This window comes from Nerophis ophidion, linkage group LG06 (assembly GCF_033978795.1).
Source record: "Nerophis ophidion isolate RoL-2023_Sa linkage group LG06, RoL_Noph_v1.0, whole genome shotgun sequence".
In the NCBI taxonomy this organism is placed as follows: Eukaryota; Metazoa; Chordata; class Actinopteri; order Syngnathiformes; family Syngnathidae; genus Nerophis; species Nerophis ophidion.
Genome location: NC_084616.1, coordinates 6,230,211 through 6,248,153, shown reverse-complemented (window position 1 = coordinate 6,248,153; position 17,943 = coordinate 6,230,211). Strand labels below are relative to the sequence as shown.

At 41.3% G+C, this 17,943-nt stretch overlaps 1 protein-coding gene across 2 annotated transcripts in view; it reads left to right on the top strand.

The window, feature by feature from the left end:
• Positions 1 to 17,943, top strand: part of LOC133554102 (neural cell adhesion molecule L1.1-like) — a 123,090-nt gene that overhangs the window by 53,361 nt on the left and 51,786 nt on the right. For both annotated transcript variants that reach the window (XM_061902506.1, XM_061902505.1), the window contains exons 3-5: positions 2,039 to 2,150; positions 7,328 to 7,497; positions 13,143 to 13,265. In XM_061902506.1, the coding sequence (XP_061758490.1) occupies positions 2,039 to 2,150; positions 7,328 to 7,497; positions 13,143 to 13,265 (405 nt within the window). The remainder of the gene's footprint in view (positions 1 to 2,038; positions 2,151 to 7,327; positions 7,498 to 13,142; positions 13,266 to 17,943) is intronic.

The window sequence follows — 17,943 nt, the reverse complement described above, 5'->3', positions numbered from 1 at the left end:
TATTAGCATCATCTGGAGAGTGTTTGTGTGTTGGAACAATGTCAACATCTGGAGAGTGTTTGTGTGTTGGAACAATGTTAACAATTGCTCTCTCACTTCCTTCCTTTGCTTCCTGCTGGACAAAAAGACAAAGTGACCAACAGTAAGTGACTCTCCTTGTTGCCATGGTGATGTGTGTGCAAGTCAACATTCACATGTGTACACTTTTGTATCATTTTGCATCACATCTACATCCTGAACATGATGTGTGTGTCTGTGTCTGTGTGTGTGTTGCAGTTACACAACTGGGTCTACACATGATGTGTGTGTCTGTGTGTGTTGCAGTTACACAACTGGGTCTACACATGATGTGTGTGTCTGTGTGTGTTGCAGTTACACAACTGGGTCTACACATGATGTGTGTGTTTGTGTGTTGCAGTTACACAACTGGGTCTACACAAGATGTGTGTGTTTGTATGTTCCAGTTACACAACTGGGTCTACACATGTGTATGTTTGTATGTTCCAGTTACACAACTGGGTCTACACATGATGTGTGTGTTTGCGTGTTGCAGTCACACAACTGGGTCTACACATGATGTGTGTGTTTGTGTGTTGCAGTTACACAACTGGGTCTACACATGATGTGTGTGTCTGTGTGTGTTGCAGTTACACAACTGGGTCTACACATGATGTGTGTGTTTGTGTGTTGCAGTTACACAACTGGGTCTACACATAATGTGTGTGTCTGTGTGTGTTGCAGTTACACAACTGGGTCTACACATGATGTGTGTGTCTGTGTGTGTGTTGCAGTTACACAACTGGGTCTACACATGATGTGTGTGTTTGTGTGTTGCAGTTACACAACTGGGTCTACACATGATGTGTGTGTTTGTGTGTTGCAGTTACACAACTGGATCTACACATGATGTGTGTCTTTGTGTGTTGCAGTTACACAACTGGGTCTATACATGATGTGTCTGTGTGTGTTGCAGTTACACAACTGGGTCTACACATGATGTGTGTGTTTGTGTGTTGCAGTTACACAACTGGGTCTACACAAGATGTGTGTGTTTGTATGTTCCAGTTACACAACTGGGTCTACACATGTGTATGTTTGTACGTTCCAGTTACACAACTGGGTCTACACATGATGTGTGTGTTTGCGTGTTGCAGTCACACAACTGGGTCTACACATGATGTGTGTGTTTGTGTGTTGCAGTTACACAACTGGGTCTACACATGATGTGTGTGTTTGTGTGTTGCAGTTACACAACTGGGTCTACACATAATGTGTGTGTTTGTGTGTTGCAGTTACACAACTGGGTCTACACTTGATGTGTGTGTTTGTGTGTTGCAGTTACACAACTGGGTCTACACATGATGTGTGTCTTTGTGTGTTGCAGTTACACAACTGGGTCTACACTTGATGTGTGTGTTTGTGTGTTGCAGTTACACAACTGGGTCTACACATGATGTGTGGGTCTGTGTGTGTGTTGCAGTTACACAACTGGGTCTACACTTGATGTGTGTGTTTGTGTGTTGCAGTTACACAACTGGGTCTACACATGATGTGTGTGTCTGTGTGTGTGTTGCAGTTACACAACTGGGTCTACACATGATGTGTGTGTCTGTGTGTGTTGCAGTTACACAACTGGGTCTACACTTGATGTGTGTGTTTGTGTGTTGCAAATACACAACTGGGTCTACACATGATGTGTGTGTTTGTGTGTTGCAGTTACACAACTGTGTCTACACATGATGTGTGTGTTTGTGTGTTGCAGTCACACAACTGCGTCTACACATGATGTGTGTGTTTGTGTGTTGCAGTTACACAACTGGGTCTACACATGATGTGTGTGTTTGTGTGTTGCAGTTACACAACTGGGTCTACACATGATGTGTCTGTGTGTGTGTTGCAGTTACACAACTGGGTCTACACATGATGTGTGTGTTTGTGTGTTGCAGTCACACAACTGGGTCTACACATGATGTGTGTGTTTGTGTGTTGCAGTTACACAACTGGGTCTGTACATGATATGTGTGTTTGTGTGTTGCAGTTACACAACCACCCGTGCTGACAGACTCTTTAGAGGCCATGACAACATTCACTGCCTTCGCTGCTAGCGACATCCATCTTCCCTGTGAGGCCTCCGGCAACCCAACGCCCACGTATGTCCCTCATCATTGTTATCATATTGTCATAGATACTTGTCAACAACACCCACGTATGTCCCTCATCATTGTTATCATATTGTCATAGATACTTGTCAACAACACCCACGTATGTCCCTCATCATTGTTATCATATTGTCATAGATACTTGTCAACAACACCCACGTATGTCCCTCATCATTGTTATCATATTGTCATAGATACTTGTCAACAACACCCACGTATGTCCCTCATCATTGTTATCATATTGTCATAGATACTTGTCAACAACACCCATGTATGTCCCTCATCATTGTTATCATATTGTCATAGATACTTGTCAACAACACCCATGTATGTCCCTCATCATTGTTATCATATTGTCATAGATACTTGTCAACAACGCCCACGTATGTCCCTCATCATTGTTATCATATTGTCATAGATACTTGTCAACAACACCCACGTATGTCCCTCATCATTGTTATCATATTGTCATAGATACTTGTCAACAACTCCCATGTATGTCCCTCATCATTGTTATCATATTGTCATAGATACTTGTCAACAACGCCCACGTATGTCCCTCATCATTGTTATCATATTGTCAGAGATACTTGTCAACAACACCCATGTATGTCCCTCATCATTGTTATCATACTGTCATAGATACTTGTCAACAACGCCCACGTATGTCGCTCATCATTGTTATCATATTGTCATAGATACTTGTCAACAACGCCCAGGTGTGTCCCTCATCATTGTTATCATATTGTCATAGATACTTGTCAACAACGCCCACGTACGTCCCTCATCATTGTTATCATATTGTCATAGATACTTGTCAACAACGCCCACGTATGTCGCTCATCATTGTTATCATATTGTCATAGATACTTGTCAACAACGCCCAGGTGTGTCCCTCATCATTGTTATCATATTGTCATAGATACTTGTCAACAACGCCCACGTACGTCCCTCATCATTGTTATCATATTGTCATAGATACTTGTCGACAACGCCCACGTATGTCCCTCATCATTGTTATCATATCGTCATAGATACTTGTCAACAACACCCACGTATGTCCCTCATCATTGTTATCATATTGTCATAGATACTTGTCAACAACACCCACGTATGTCCCTCATCATTGTTATCATATTGTCATAGATACTTGTCAACAACACCCACGTATGTCCCTCATCATTGTTATCATATTGTCATAGATACTTGTCAACAACACCCACGTATGTCCCTCATCATTGTTATCATATTGTCATAGATACTTGTAAACAACGCCCACGTATGTCCCTCATCATTGTTATCATATTGTCATAGACACTTTTCAACAGAATGTAAAGTTTAGGCGTTGTACATAGAACCACGTTCCATCAGAATGTAAAGTTTAGGAAGTGTTCATAGAACCATGTTGTATCAGAATGTAAAGTTTACGAAGTTTACATAGAACCATGTTCCATCAGAATGTAAAGTTTAGGAGTTGTACATAGAACCATGTTCCATCAGAATGTAAAGTTTAGGAGTGTACATAGAACCATGTTCCATCAGAATGTAAAGTTTAGGAGTGTACATAGAATCATGTTCCATCAGAATGTAAAGTTTAGGAAGTGTCCATAGAACCATGTTCCATCAGAATGTAAAGTTTAGGAGTGTACATAGAATCATGTTCCATCAGAATGTAAAGTTTAGGAAGTGTACATAGAACCATGTTCCATCAGATTGTAAAATTTAGGAAGTGTACATAGAACCATGTTCCATCAGAATGTAAAGTTTAGGAAGTGTCCATAGAACCATGTTCCATCAGAATGTAAAGTTTAGGAAGTGTCCATAGAACCATGTTCCATCAGAATGTAAAGTTTAGGAAGTGTACAAAGAATCATGTTCCATCAGAATGTAAAGTTTAGGAAGTGTACATAGAATCATGTTCCATCAGAATGTAAAGTTTAGGAAGTGTACATAGAACCATGTTCCATCAGAATGTAAAGTTTAGGAAGTTTACATAGAACCATGTTCCATCAGAATGTAAAGTTTAGGAAGTGTACATATGACCATGTTCCATCAGAATGTAAAGTTTAGGAAGTGTACATAGGACCATGTTGTATCAGAATGTAAAGTTTAGGAAGTGTACATAGAACCATGTTCCATCAGAATGTAAAGTTTAGGAAGTGTCCATAGAACCATGTTCCATCAGAATGTAAAGTTTAGGAAGTGTCCATAGAACCATGTTGTATAAGAATGTAAAGTTTAGGAAGTGTACATAGAACCATGTTCCATCAGAATGTAAAGTTTAGGAAGTGTGCATAAAACCATGTTGTATCAGAATGTAAAGTTTAGGAAGTGTACATAGACCATGTTCCATCAGAATGTAAAGTTTAGAAAGTGTACATAGAACCATGTTCCATCAGAATGTAAAGTTTAGGAAGTGTACATAGAACCATCTTCCATCAGAATTTAAAGTTTAGGAAGTGTACATAGAACCATGTTCCATCAGAATGTAAAGTTTAGGAAGTGTACATAGAACCATGTTCCATCAGAATGTAACGTTTAGGAAGTGTCCATAGAACCATGTTCCATCAGAATGTAAAGTTTAGGAAGTGCCCATAGAACCATGTTCCATCAGAATGTAAAGTTTAGGAAGTGTACATAGAACCATGTTCCATCAGAATGTAAAGTTCAGGAAGTGTCCATAGAACCATGTTCCATCAAAATGTAAAGTTTAGGAAGTGTCCATAGAACCATGTTCCATCAGAATGTAAAGTTTAGGAAGTGTACATAGAACCATGTTCCATCAGAATGTAAAGTTTAGGAAGTGTACATAGAACCATGTTCCATCAGAATGTAAAGTTTAGGAAGTGTACATAGAATCATGTTCCATCAGAATGTAAAGTTTAGGAAGTGTCCATAGACCCATGTTCCATCAGAATGTAAAGTTTAGGAAGTGTCCATAGAAACATGTTCCATCAGAATGTAAAGTTTAGGAGGTGTACATAGAACCATGTTCCATCAGAATGTAAAGTTTAGGAAGTGTACATAGAACCATGTTCCATCAGAATGTAAAGTTTAGGAGGTGTACATAGAACCATGTTCCATCTGAATGTAAAGTTTAGGAAGTGTACATAGAACCATGTTGTATCAGAATGTAAAGTTTAGGAAGTGTCCATAGAACCATGTTCCATCAGAATGTAAAGTTTAGGAAGTGTACATAGAACCATGTTCCATCAGAATGTAAAGCTTAGGAGTGTACACAGAACCATGTTCCATCAGAATGTAAAGTTTAGGAAGTGTACATAGAATCATGTTCCATCAGAATGTAAAGTTTAGGAAGTGTTCATAGAACCATGTTGTATCAGAATGTAAAGTTTAGAAAGTGTACGTAGAACCATGTTCCATCAGAATGTAAGGTTTAGGAAGTGTCCATAGAACCATGTTCCATCAGAATGTAAGGTTTAGGAAGTGTACATAGAACCATGTTCCATCAGAATGTAAAGTTTAGGAAGTGTCCATAGAACCATGTTCCATCAGAATGTAAAGTTTAGGAGGTGTCCATAGAAGCATGTTCCATCAGAATGTAAAGTTTAGGAAGTGTACATAGAACCATGTTCCATCAGAATGTAAAGTTTAGGAAGTGTACATAGAACCATGTTCCATCAGAATGTCAAGTTTAGGAAGTGTACATAGAACCATGTTCCATCAGAATGTAAAGTTTAGGAAGTGTCCATAGAACCATGTTCCATCAGAATGTAAAGTTTAGGAAGTGTACATAGAACCATGTTCCATCAGAATGTAAAGTTTAGGAAGTGTCCATAGAACCATGTTCCATCAGAATGTAAAGTTTAGGAGGTGTACATAGAACCATGTTGTATCAGAATGTAAAGTTTAGGAAGTGTACATAGAACCATGTTCCATCAGAATGTAAAGTTTAGGAAGTGTGCATAGAACCATGTTCCATCAGAATGTAAAGTTTAGGAAGTGTACATAGAACCATGTTCCATCAGAATGTAAAGTTTAGGAGGTGTACATAGAACCATGTTCCATCTGAATGTAAAGTTTAGGAGGTGTACATAGAACCATGTTCCATCAGAATGTAAAGTTTAGGAAGTGTACATAGAATCATGTTCCATCAGAATGTAAAGTTTAGGAAGTGTTCATAGAACCATGTTGTATCAGAATGTAAAGTTTAGAAAGTGTACATAGAACCATGTTCCATCAGAATGTAAGGTTTAGGAAGTGTCCATAGAACCATGTTCCATCAGAATGTAAGGTTTAGGAAGTGTACATAGAACCATGTTCCATCAGAATGTAAAGTTTAGGAAGTGTACATAGAACCATGTTCCATCAAAATGTAAAGTTTAGGAGGTGTACATAGAACCATGTTCCATCAGAATGTAAAGTTTAGGAAGTGTACATAGAACCATGTTCCATCAAAATGTAAAGTTTAGGAGGTGTACATAGAACCATGTTCCATCAGAATGTAAAGTTTAGGAAGTGTACATAGAACCATGTTCCATCAGAATGTAAAGTTTAGGAGGTGTCCATAGAACCATGTTCCATCAGAATGTAAGGTTTAGGAAGTGTACATAGAACCATGTTCCATCAGAATGTAAAGTTTAGGAAGTGTACATAGAACCATGTTCCATCAAAATGTAAAGTTTAGGAGGTGTACATAGAACCATGTTCCATCAGAATGTAAAGTTTAGGAAGTGTACATAGAACCATGTTCCATCAGAATGTAAAGTTTAGGAGGTGTACATAGAACCATGTTCCATCAGAATGTAAAGTTTAGGAAGTGTACATAGAACCATGTTCCATCAGAATGTAAAGTTTAGGAGGTGTACATAGAACCATGTTCCATCAGAATGTAAAGTTTAGGAGGTGTACATAGAACCATGTTCCATCAGAATGTAAAGTTTAGGAGGTGTACATAGAACCATGTTCCATCAGAATGTAAAGTTTAGGAAGTGTACAAAGAATCATGTTCCATCAGAATGTAAAGTTTAGGAGGTGTACATAGAACCATGTTCCATCAGAATGTAAAGTTTAGAAAGTGTACATAGAACCCAGCCGTGTCAGTCAGGTGACACCAAACCATTCCCTCTCTTCCTGCTTCCTGTTACTATGGCAACCAATAAGGACCCATTGCGATGACATCGCTAATGAGAGCTTTGTTTTTGCAGCATCCGCTGGGAAAAAGACGGCAGGATGTTCAGGTCGGAGCAGACAGGAAGTGGAACGCTGACGGTCAGCGCCGACGAGGTGCTGGAGTCCTACCAAGGAACCTACCGTTGTTACGCCGCCAACGACCTGGGCACCGCCATGACACACACCTGGCGTGTCATCGTGGAGCGTGAGTCATCTAAAGTACACATCATCAAAGGAGGCCAACACACACACACACAATCTCATCTTGTGTTGCCACGGTAACCACTGCAGTGATGTCATATACAGTATATATATATATATACATATATATATACATATATAATCCTTTTCAACTTATATTCAATTGAATAGATTGCAAAGACAAGATGTTTCATGTTCACATTGAGTAACGTTGTTCTTTTTTTTGCAAATATTAGCTCATGTTTCAAAAAAGCTGGCACAAGTGGCAAAAAAGACTGAGAAAGTTGAGGAATGCTCATCCCAAAACATAATGGGAACATCCCACGGGTGAACAGTCTAATTGGGAACAGGTGGGCGCCGTGAAACGCTCACTCATTCACAAACAAGGACGGAGCGAAGGGTCACCACTTTGTCGACAAACGCCTGAGCAAATTGTTTAAGAAGAACATTTCGCAAGCAGCTATCGCAAGGAATTTGGGGATTTTCACCATCGACGCTCCGTAATATCGTCAAAAGGTGCAGAGAATGTGGAGAAATCACGACACATAAACCATGATATTACGCACCTTCTATCCCTCAGGCGCTACTGCATAACAAAAAAAAAAAAACGACATCCGTGTGTAAAGGATATCACCACATGAGCTCAGGACCACTTCGGAAAAAGCGCTGTCAGTAACTACAGTTGGTCGCTACATCTGTAAGTGCAAGTTAAAACCCTGCTATTCCAAGCCACAGCCATTTGTCAACAACACCCGGAAACGCTTGGCTGGGCCCGAGCTCATCTAAGATGGGCTGATGCAAAGTGGGAAAGTGTTCTGTGGTCTGACGAGTCCACATTCGAAATACTTTTTGGAAACTGTGGACCAAAAAGGAAAAGAACCATGGGGACTGTTCTAGGGTGGAAAGTGTTCTAGGCAGCATGTGTGATGGTATGGGGGTGTATTAGTAACTTACACATCTGTGAAGGCACCATTATTGCTGAAAGGTACATACAGCTTTTGGAGCAACATATGTTGTTATCATGGACGCCCCTGCTTATTTCAGCAAGACAATGCCAAGCCAGGTGTTACAACAGCGGGGCTTCATAGTAAAAAGAGTGCAAGTACTAGACTGGCCTGCCTGTAGTCCAAACCTGTCCCCCATTGTAAATATGAAGGCTAAAATATGAGGCAGGAGACTGTCGAACAACTTAAGCCGTACATCAAGCAAGAATGGGGAAAAATTCCACTTCAAAAATGTGTCTCCTCAGTTCCCAAACCTGCACTGGGTGTTGTTGAAAGGAAAGGTCATGTAACACACTGGTAAAAATGCCTCCGTTGACATGTGCTGCTGCTGTAAATGAAATATCTTGTCTTTGCAGTCTATTCAATTGAATATAAGTTGAAAAGGATTCTCTTTTTATTTACCTTTTACACAACCTGACAACTTCACTGCTTTATATATATATATATATATATATATATATACTGTATATATATATATATATTAGGGCTGGGCAACGATTAAAATTTTTAATCGAAGTTAATCGCACTATTTCTCCGATTAATCGCGATTAACTGCATTGTATACGCAAAGCCCAATAATGAATTCAAAAGTAGTGTGTAGTGCACCTTTATTGGAATATTCTCCCACATGAACAAAAGCGCCAAAACATTTGTTGTGCAAACACAATTTAAATCAGTCCTTGTTAAACAGTAGCAGTTAAATAGCATATTTGATGAAAATCAACTCCAAAAATGTAAATACAAACATTGAAGCTTATTGCCACTGCCAGGGTATTTAAGTTATCCTGTTTGTTATGGAAAATAAATATAATCTACATACAAATCTCTGAGCCACAATCATAACATCTGAACAGGCAATTTCTGAGGTAACAGCAGGAACATTTTTTTTTATATCAGGGATCTTATGTTTAAAAAACCTATATTATAGGTAGTGGGCTGTTTTAGGGAATTTTTGATCAAATTATCCGTCGTAGCAATATTAATAATGTTGTGTTTATTCTGCGTAGTGCACTTAAAATAATTATGACCATATCTAGGAATTGATATGATGGGAATTTTCCGATTGTTTGCTTGGTGCTTTGATAAACTGAAGGCATCATATACATGGTACTATATTGTGATGTTATGAGCCAGGGGAAAAAAGAACTACCCTACCCAGCATGCAACAGGAGTGACGAGCATGTGTAGGTTGTGTCGCCATGACGGCATCTTGTATCAATCAATCAATCAATGTTTATTTATATAGCCCCAAATCACAAATGTCTCAAAGGACTGCACAAATCATTACGACTACAACATCCTCGGAAGAACCCACAAAAGGGCAAGGAAAACTCACACCCAGTGGGCAGGGAGAATTCACATCCAGTGGGACGCCAGTGACAATGCTGACTATGAGAAACCTGGGAGAGGACCTCAGATGTGGGCAACCCCCACCAGCCCCCCACCCCCCCTCTAGGGGACCGAAAGCAATGGATGTCGAGCGGGTCTAACATGATACTGTGAAAGTTCAATCCATAGTGGCTCCAACACAGCCGTGAGAGTTCAGTTCAAAGCGGATCCAGGACAGCAGCGAGAGTCCCGTCCACAGGAGACCATCTCAAGCGGAGGCGGATCAGCAGCGTAGAGATGTCCCCAACCGATACAGGCGAGCGGTCCATCCTGGGTCCCGACGAGCGGTCCATCCTGGGTCTCAACTCTGGACAGCCAGTACTTCATCCACGGTCATCGGACCGGACCCCCTCCACAAGGGAGGGGGGGACATAGTATACTCCGCTGCTTCACAGGCCGCTGGATGTAGCCGGCAAAGTATTCCCATGCTAGCTAGCACGCGTTATTCAGTCCAAAACGGCCCGATCTATCCACATCCAAAATTGTCTGGCGGTCGTAAGTGATCCCGGAGTGACCACGCTGTAAGCCAGCCATGAAATTTGCAGAATTGTCCGGTATTTTTTGCCAAATGTTGCATCTTTACCAAGAGCCCCTCGACGCCATCTTGTTAAGAAAAGGCGTTAACAAAATAAAAGCATGTAAACAACATACGCAAAATAATTGTCGGCGTTAATAGATTGATGAGTTAACTCGTAATTGTCAGGCTTGGACTACGATTGTGTGTGCTCCTTCGACGCAGAGGGATTACAGGACCAGCCAGGCGTGGATTAAGGTACACGATGTTTTATCAGGGATTCTAAATACAAAAATAAACAAACTAAGGGCGCTCACAAGGAGGTATAAAACTTGGCTACAAAATATAAACAGGAAACAAAAACACTCGCTCGATTGGCATGAATGAACTAAGAACAGAAACTGCACGATGGCATGACTATAAACAACTAAAACAAAACACTTACTGTGACAACAAAACCAGGAGGAAAAAAAATAGCAAGGTGATGATGGGCATGGAGAATGAAAGTTGGTGTGAGGATCCCAGGACAAAGACAAGAAAAAGAGTGGCTTAAATAGCGGTGATGATTAGTGAAAACAGGTGAGGCTGAGAACAGGGGACGTGACAGGTGAAAACTAAGGAGGTTGGCATGGAAACAAACAAAACCAGGAAGTGCCAAACGTGACTGATTGTCCAAAATCAAAAACATAACATGACAAAACAAAACATGATCCATAGGTGTGACAATAATTAACGCATTAATTTGCCCACCCCTAATATACATATATGTATATATATATATACAGAGAATAGTGCTCGATACTGTGGTAGAGCGCAATATATAGGTGTGGGAAAAATCACAAGACTACTTCATCTCTACAGAACTGTTTCATGAGGGGTTCCCTCAATCATCAGGAGATTTTAATAGAAGCATTCACATACGATGGTTTATATAGGGCACAGAGTGGGTGGGTACAGGCAGGCGTAGGGGCGTGGTGATTGGCTCATGTGTTACCTAGGAGTTGTTTCCGTCTGTGGCGGCATGTTGAAATGATTTCACTGCGCTTGTTGAGGGATGACAGGTCTGGATGATATATAATAAACAGTATCTCTTTTAAGCATAGGTTGCATCTTTTATTACCACTGTTGTAAGGTGTGCTGGATGCAAGAATTTGCCATATTATTGAATATTCAACATTATTGTCTTTGAGGTTCCAAATGTGTTTGCTGAGTTCTGTAGAATTCCGCAAAGTCTGGTTGCGTTGTGATTATTCCATCTTGTTTCGAACGCTCCTTCGGTTAATCCTACGTACGTGTCGGATGTGTTCATGTCCGTGCGTGTTACCTTTGCTTGGTAAACGACTGATGTTTGTAAGCACCCCCCGTTGAGAGGGCAATCAGGTTTCTTGCGACAGTTACATTCCTTATTGGTTTCAGAGTCGTTTAGTCTGGGGGGGGGCGGTCTTTTTGCAATTGCTTTGTTGTGGTTTGAAATTATTTGTTGTATGTTTTCCGTTCGGGCTCCAGTACTCTGGAATGCCCTCCCAGTAACAGTTCGAGAGGCTACCTCAGTAGAAGCATTTAAGTCTCACCTTAAAACTCATCTGTATACTCTAGCCTTTAAATAGACCTCCTTTTTAGACCAGTTGATCTGCCGCTTCTTTTCTTTCTCCTATGTCCCCCCCTCCCTTCTGGAGGGGGTCCGGTCCGATGACCATGGATGAAGTACTGGCTGTCCAGAGTCGAGACCCAGGATGGACCGCTCATCGGGACCCAGGATGGACCGCTTGCCTGTATCGGTTGGGGACATCTCTACGCTGCTGATCCGCTTGAGATGGTTTCCTGTGGACGGGACTCCCGCTGCTGTCTTGGATCCGCTTGAACTGAACTCTCGCGGCTGTGTTGGAGCCACTATGGATTGAACTTTCACAGTATCATGTTAGACCCGCTCGACATCCATTGCTTTCGGTCCCCTAGAGGGGGGGGGGGGGGGTTGCCCAACCCCCCCATCTGAGGTCCTCTCCAAGGTTTCTCATAGTCAGCATTGTCACTGGCGTCCCACTGGATGTGAATTCTCCCTGCCCACTGGGTGTGAGTTTTCCTTGCCCTTTTGTGGGTTCTTCCGAGGATGTTGTAGTCGTAATGATTTGTGCAGTCCTTTGAGACATTTGTGATTTGGGGCTATATAAATAAACATTGATTGATTGATTGATGGTTATTCATACAGCTGTAGCTCAATTTAATGTTGTTCTTGTTGAATATTTTTCTTAGGGTGTTGCCTTTGGGGAAGTGTTTGTCGATCAGAGTGAGGAACTTGCGGCCGATGTTGGTTGAGACGTTTTTGCTGAATGGGGGGTCGTACCAGATGATGTTGTTTCGTTTTCTGCTCTTTTTTGGTTGGTTTCCTGGAGTGGGTTCATAGGTGAGGGTGAAGTTGTATCCGCTTGTATATATATATTGTTGTATATATATATATGTGCCCTATCTTGTTCCCAATACCCCCCAGCAAACACTGACTATAGCCAAACATTTCATCAAATCAAATACAAACATAGCAGAAAGAAAAGTATCACATTTCTCTTCAGTAAAAGAATATGTAGAGCAGATATGATCATGTACATCAAGGATGTGATTTGCCCGAGAGGCTGGACGGGACCGAATCAAAAGAATAAACAAAGTAGAATAATTAATATGAATATGTGTTTGAGGTGGGACAAAACTTCCAGAAGGTTTGCAGCCCGCTGACTCGTGTTGTGTTTGCAGCTCAGCCGGTGCTGAAGAAGCAGTGGAAGTTGCTCAAGAGACCGCTGGAAGGCGAGAGCCTCGTCTTGTCCTGCAACCCCCCGCACAGCTCCAGCCCCCCCCACATCCACTGGATGGACAAGAGTGAGTTTCTTCTTCATCATTGCATCGGGAATAGTGCACCTCATCATCACCTGATGAATGAGGGCATCTGAAGTATTTTCTGAAGGTTTAGTGCGGCTACCAAGGTGGTGTGGTATTAGCGGTCTTGCCTCGCATCATTTACACACCACATTGGTTTGACTACGGTCCCTTCTAAAAAAAAAACTGCCATGCAGTCCTTGACAATGTTCCTGTTTTATACACATGATTATTTTCACTCACCGCAAAGAATGTTCGGTGATACAAGAAGATGCTGCAAGCAAACATGATTGCGGATTAGCTGTTAGCATGTCACTCCCGATAATCATTGATCACTTCTTCATACAACCAACCTTGCTTAGCAACTTCTGACAAAAAATTATCATCCAAAGCATTTTTTATAGTCGCGATTACCTCGATACGTATTGATATCATTTGATGGCCCAGTCCTAATGGAGCCTCTCCAAAACAAAGAACAGCAGAACACAGCTTCTCATATTTCAGCTGCGGCCAACATCCTCACCGTCAATCCACTTAGTCTTTACAGCCCGTGCTTGGACCACTAAGCACGAGTGCAGAGCACAGACATGGGCACACTTGTTCTCACCACAGTTACATCTGGGCTGCCAGTCAAGGAATATGGTGACTTAAGTGAGTGGTATGGCCCACACTGTAGGACAACATCGTCTGCTTTGTTGCTATGGAAACACTAGTAGTGTCCATACACTCACCTATGGGTATTGTTGCTATGGAAACACTAGTAGTGTTCATATAGTCACCTCTGAGTATTGTTGCTATGGAAACACTAGTAGTGTTCATACAGCCACCACTGAGTATTGTTGCTATGGAAACACTAGTAGTGTTCATATAGTCACCACTGAGTATTGTTGCTATGGAAACACTAGTAGTGTTCATACAGCCACCTCTGAGTATTGTTGCTATGGAAACACTAGGAGTGTTCATATAGTCACCACTGAGTATTGTTGCTATGGAAACACTAGTAGTGTTCACACAGCCACCTCTGAGTATTGTTGCTATGGAAACACTAGGAGTGTTCATATAGTCACCACTGAGTATTGTTGCTATGGAAACACTAGTAGTGTTCATACAGCCACAGCCACCTCTGAGTATTGTTGCTATGGAAACACTAGTAGTGTTCACACAGCCACCTCTGAGTATTGTTGCTATGGAAACACTAGTAGTGTTCATACAGCCACCTTTGAGTATTGTTGCTATGGAAACACTAGTAGTGTTCATATAGTCACCACTGAGTATTGTTGCTATGGAAACACTAGTAGTGTTCATACAGCCACCTCTGAGTATTGTTGCTATGGAAACACTAGGAGTGTTCATATAGTCACCACTGAGTATTGTTGCTATGGAAACACTAGTAGTGTTCACACAGCCACCTCTGAGTATTGTTGCTATGGAAACACTAGGAGTGTTCATATAGTCACCACTGAGTATTGTTGCTATGGAAACACTAGTAGTGTTCATACAGCCACAGCCACCTCTGAGTATTGTTGCTATGGAAACACTAGTAGTGTTCACACAGCCACCTCTGAGTATTGTTGCTATGGAAACACTAGTAGTGTTCATACAGCCACCTATGGGTATTGTTGCTATGGAAACACTAGTAGTGTTCACACAGCCACCTTTGAGTATTGTTGCTATGGAAACACAAGTAGTGTTCATACATTTACCTCTGAGTATTGTTGCTATGGAAACTGTAGTAGTGTTCACACAGCCACCTCTGAGTATTGTTGCTATGGAAACACTAGTAGTGTTCATACAGCCACCTCTGAGTATTGTTGCTATGGAAACACTAGTAGTGTTCACACAGCCACCTCTGAGTATTGTTGCTATGGAAACATTAGTAGTGTTCACACAGCCACCTCTGAGTATTGTTGCTATGGAAACACTAGTAGTGTTCATATAGTCACCTCTGAGTATTGTTGCTATGGAAACACTAGTAGTGTTCATACAGCCACCTCTGAGTATTGTTGCTATGGAAACACTAGTAGTGTTCACACAGCCACCTCTGACTATTGTTGCTATGGAAACACTAGTAGTGTTCATACAGCCACCTTTGAGTATTGTTGCTATGGAAACACAAGTAGTGTTCATACATTTACCTCTGAGTATTGTTGCTATGTAAACACTAGTAGTGTTCATATAGTCACCACTGAGTATTGTTGCTATGGAAACACTAGTAGTGTTCACACAGCCACCTCTGAGTATTGTTGCTATGGAAACACTAGGAGTGTTCATATAGTCACCACTGAGTATTGTTGCTATGGAAACACTAGTAGTGTTCATACAGCCACAGCCACCTCTGAGTATTGTTGCTATGGAAACACTAGTAGTGTTCACACAGCCACCTCTGAGTATTGTTGCTATGGAAACACTAGTAGTGTTCATACAGCCACCTATGGGTATTGTTGCTATGGAAACACTAGTAGTGTTCACACAGCCACCTTTGAGTATTGTTGCTATGGAAACACAAGTAGTGTTCATACATTTACCTCTGAGTATTGTTGCTATGGAAACTGTAGTACTGTTCACACAGCCACCTCTGAGTATTGTTGCTATGGAAACACTAGTAGTGTTCATACAGCCACCTCTGAGTATTGTTGCTATGGAAACACTAGTAGTGTTCACACAGCCACCTCTGAGTATTGTTGCTATGGAAACATTAGTAGTGTTCACACAGCCACCTCTGAGTATTGTTGCTATGGAAACACTAGTAGTGTTCATATAGTCACCTCTGAGTATTGTTGCTATGGAAACACTAGTAGTGTTCATACAGCCACCTCTGAGTATTGTTGCTATGGAAACACTAGTAGTGTTCACACAGCCACCTCTGACTATTGTTGCTATGGAAACACTAGTAGTGTTCATACAGCCACCTTTGAGTATTGTTGCTATGGAAACACAAGTAGTGTTCATACATTTACCTCTGAGTATTGTTGCTATGTAAACACTAGTAGTGTTCATATAGTCACCACTGAGTATTGTTGCTATGGAAACACTAGTAGTGTTCACACAGCCACCTTTGAGTATTGTTGCTATGGAAACACAAGTAGTGTTCATACATTTACCTCTGAGTTTTGTTGCTATGGAAACACTAGTAGTGTTCATATAGTCACCACTGAGTATTGTTGCTATGGAAACACTAGTAGTGTTCATATAGTCACCTCTGAGTATTGTTGCTATGGAAACACTAGTAGTGTTCATACAGCCACCTCTGAGGGGCTGGATGTGTGTGTGGATGTGGACATGGTTGAGGATTATAAATACCTGGGAGTACACCTGGACAACAAGCTGAATGGGTCAAAACACGCTAAGGTCCTCTACAAGAAGGGACAGAGCCGCCTCTATTCTATTGTATTTGCTGCTAGATCATGATATATTATTGGTATGGCCCTTATATGCTGCTAGATCATGATATATTATTGGTATGGCCCTTATATGCTGCTAGATCATGATATATTATTGGTATGGCCCTTATATGCTGCTAGATCATGATATATTATTGGTATGGCTCTTATATGCTGCTAGATCATGATATATAATTGGTATGGCCCTTATATGCTGCTAGATCATGATATATTATTGGTATGGCTCTTATATGCTGCTAGATCATGATATATAATTGGTATGGCCCTTATATGCTGCTAGATCATGATATATTATTGGTATGGCTCTTATATGCTGCTAGATCATGATATATAATTGGTATGGCTCTTATATGCTGCTAGATCATTATATATTATTGGTATGGCCCTTATATGCTGCTAGATCATGATATATTATTGGTATGGCTCTTATATGCTGCTAGATCATTATATATTATTGGTATGGCTCTTATATGCTGCTAGATCATGATATATTATTGGTATGGCTCTTATATGCTGCTAGATCATGATATATTATTGGTATGGCCCTTATATGCTGCTAGATCATGATGTATGATGGTACTTGAAGCTTGCTGCAGTGCAGGACTGCTCCACTCCCACTAATGAATGCAACACTCACTGAGGGCTGAAAGTCAAGCATCACTTTGATGGACGTCAACAGCGAGTGGCCACACCCTCTCTCCACTTTACCAGCTCACTCATGTTTTCAACTACAAGCAAACAGAGAACGGATGTCATGTGACGCTCACCTGCGTCCTGGTGGTGACGGACACGAAGTCAACCTGATGATGTTTCATTACTACCTCCCTTATCTCCTGATGATGTTTTATTACTACCTCAGTTCTCACCTTTTATGTAGAATAAGAATACGCCATCGACCACGAATTGATTAGCACCGTCCCTGTCTGCAGTCAAGCATGGTGTGCCCCCCCCCTAGTGGACATGCATTGTCATGACAACAGAAAGTGTGCCCCCTCTAGTGGACATGCATTGTCATGACAGCAGAAAGTGTGCCCCCCCCCTAGTGGACATGCATTGTCATGACAACAGAAAGTGTGCCCCCCTCTAGTGGACATGCATTGTCATGACAGCAGAAAGTGTGCCCCCCCCCCTAGTGGACATGCATTGTCATGACAGCAGAAAGTGTGCCCCCCCTAGTGGACATGCATTGTCATGACAGCAGAAAGTGTGCCCCCCCCCTAGACGACATGCATTGTCATGACAGCAGAAAGTGTGCCCCCCCCCAGTGGACATGCATTGTC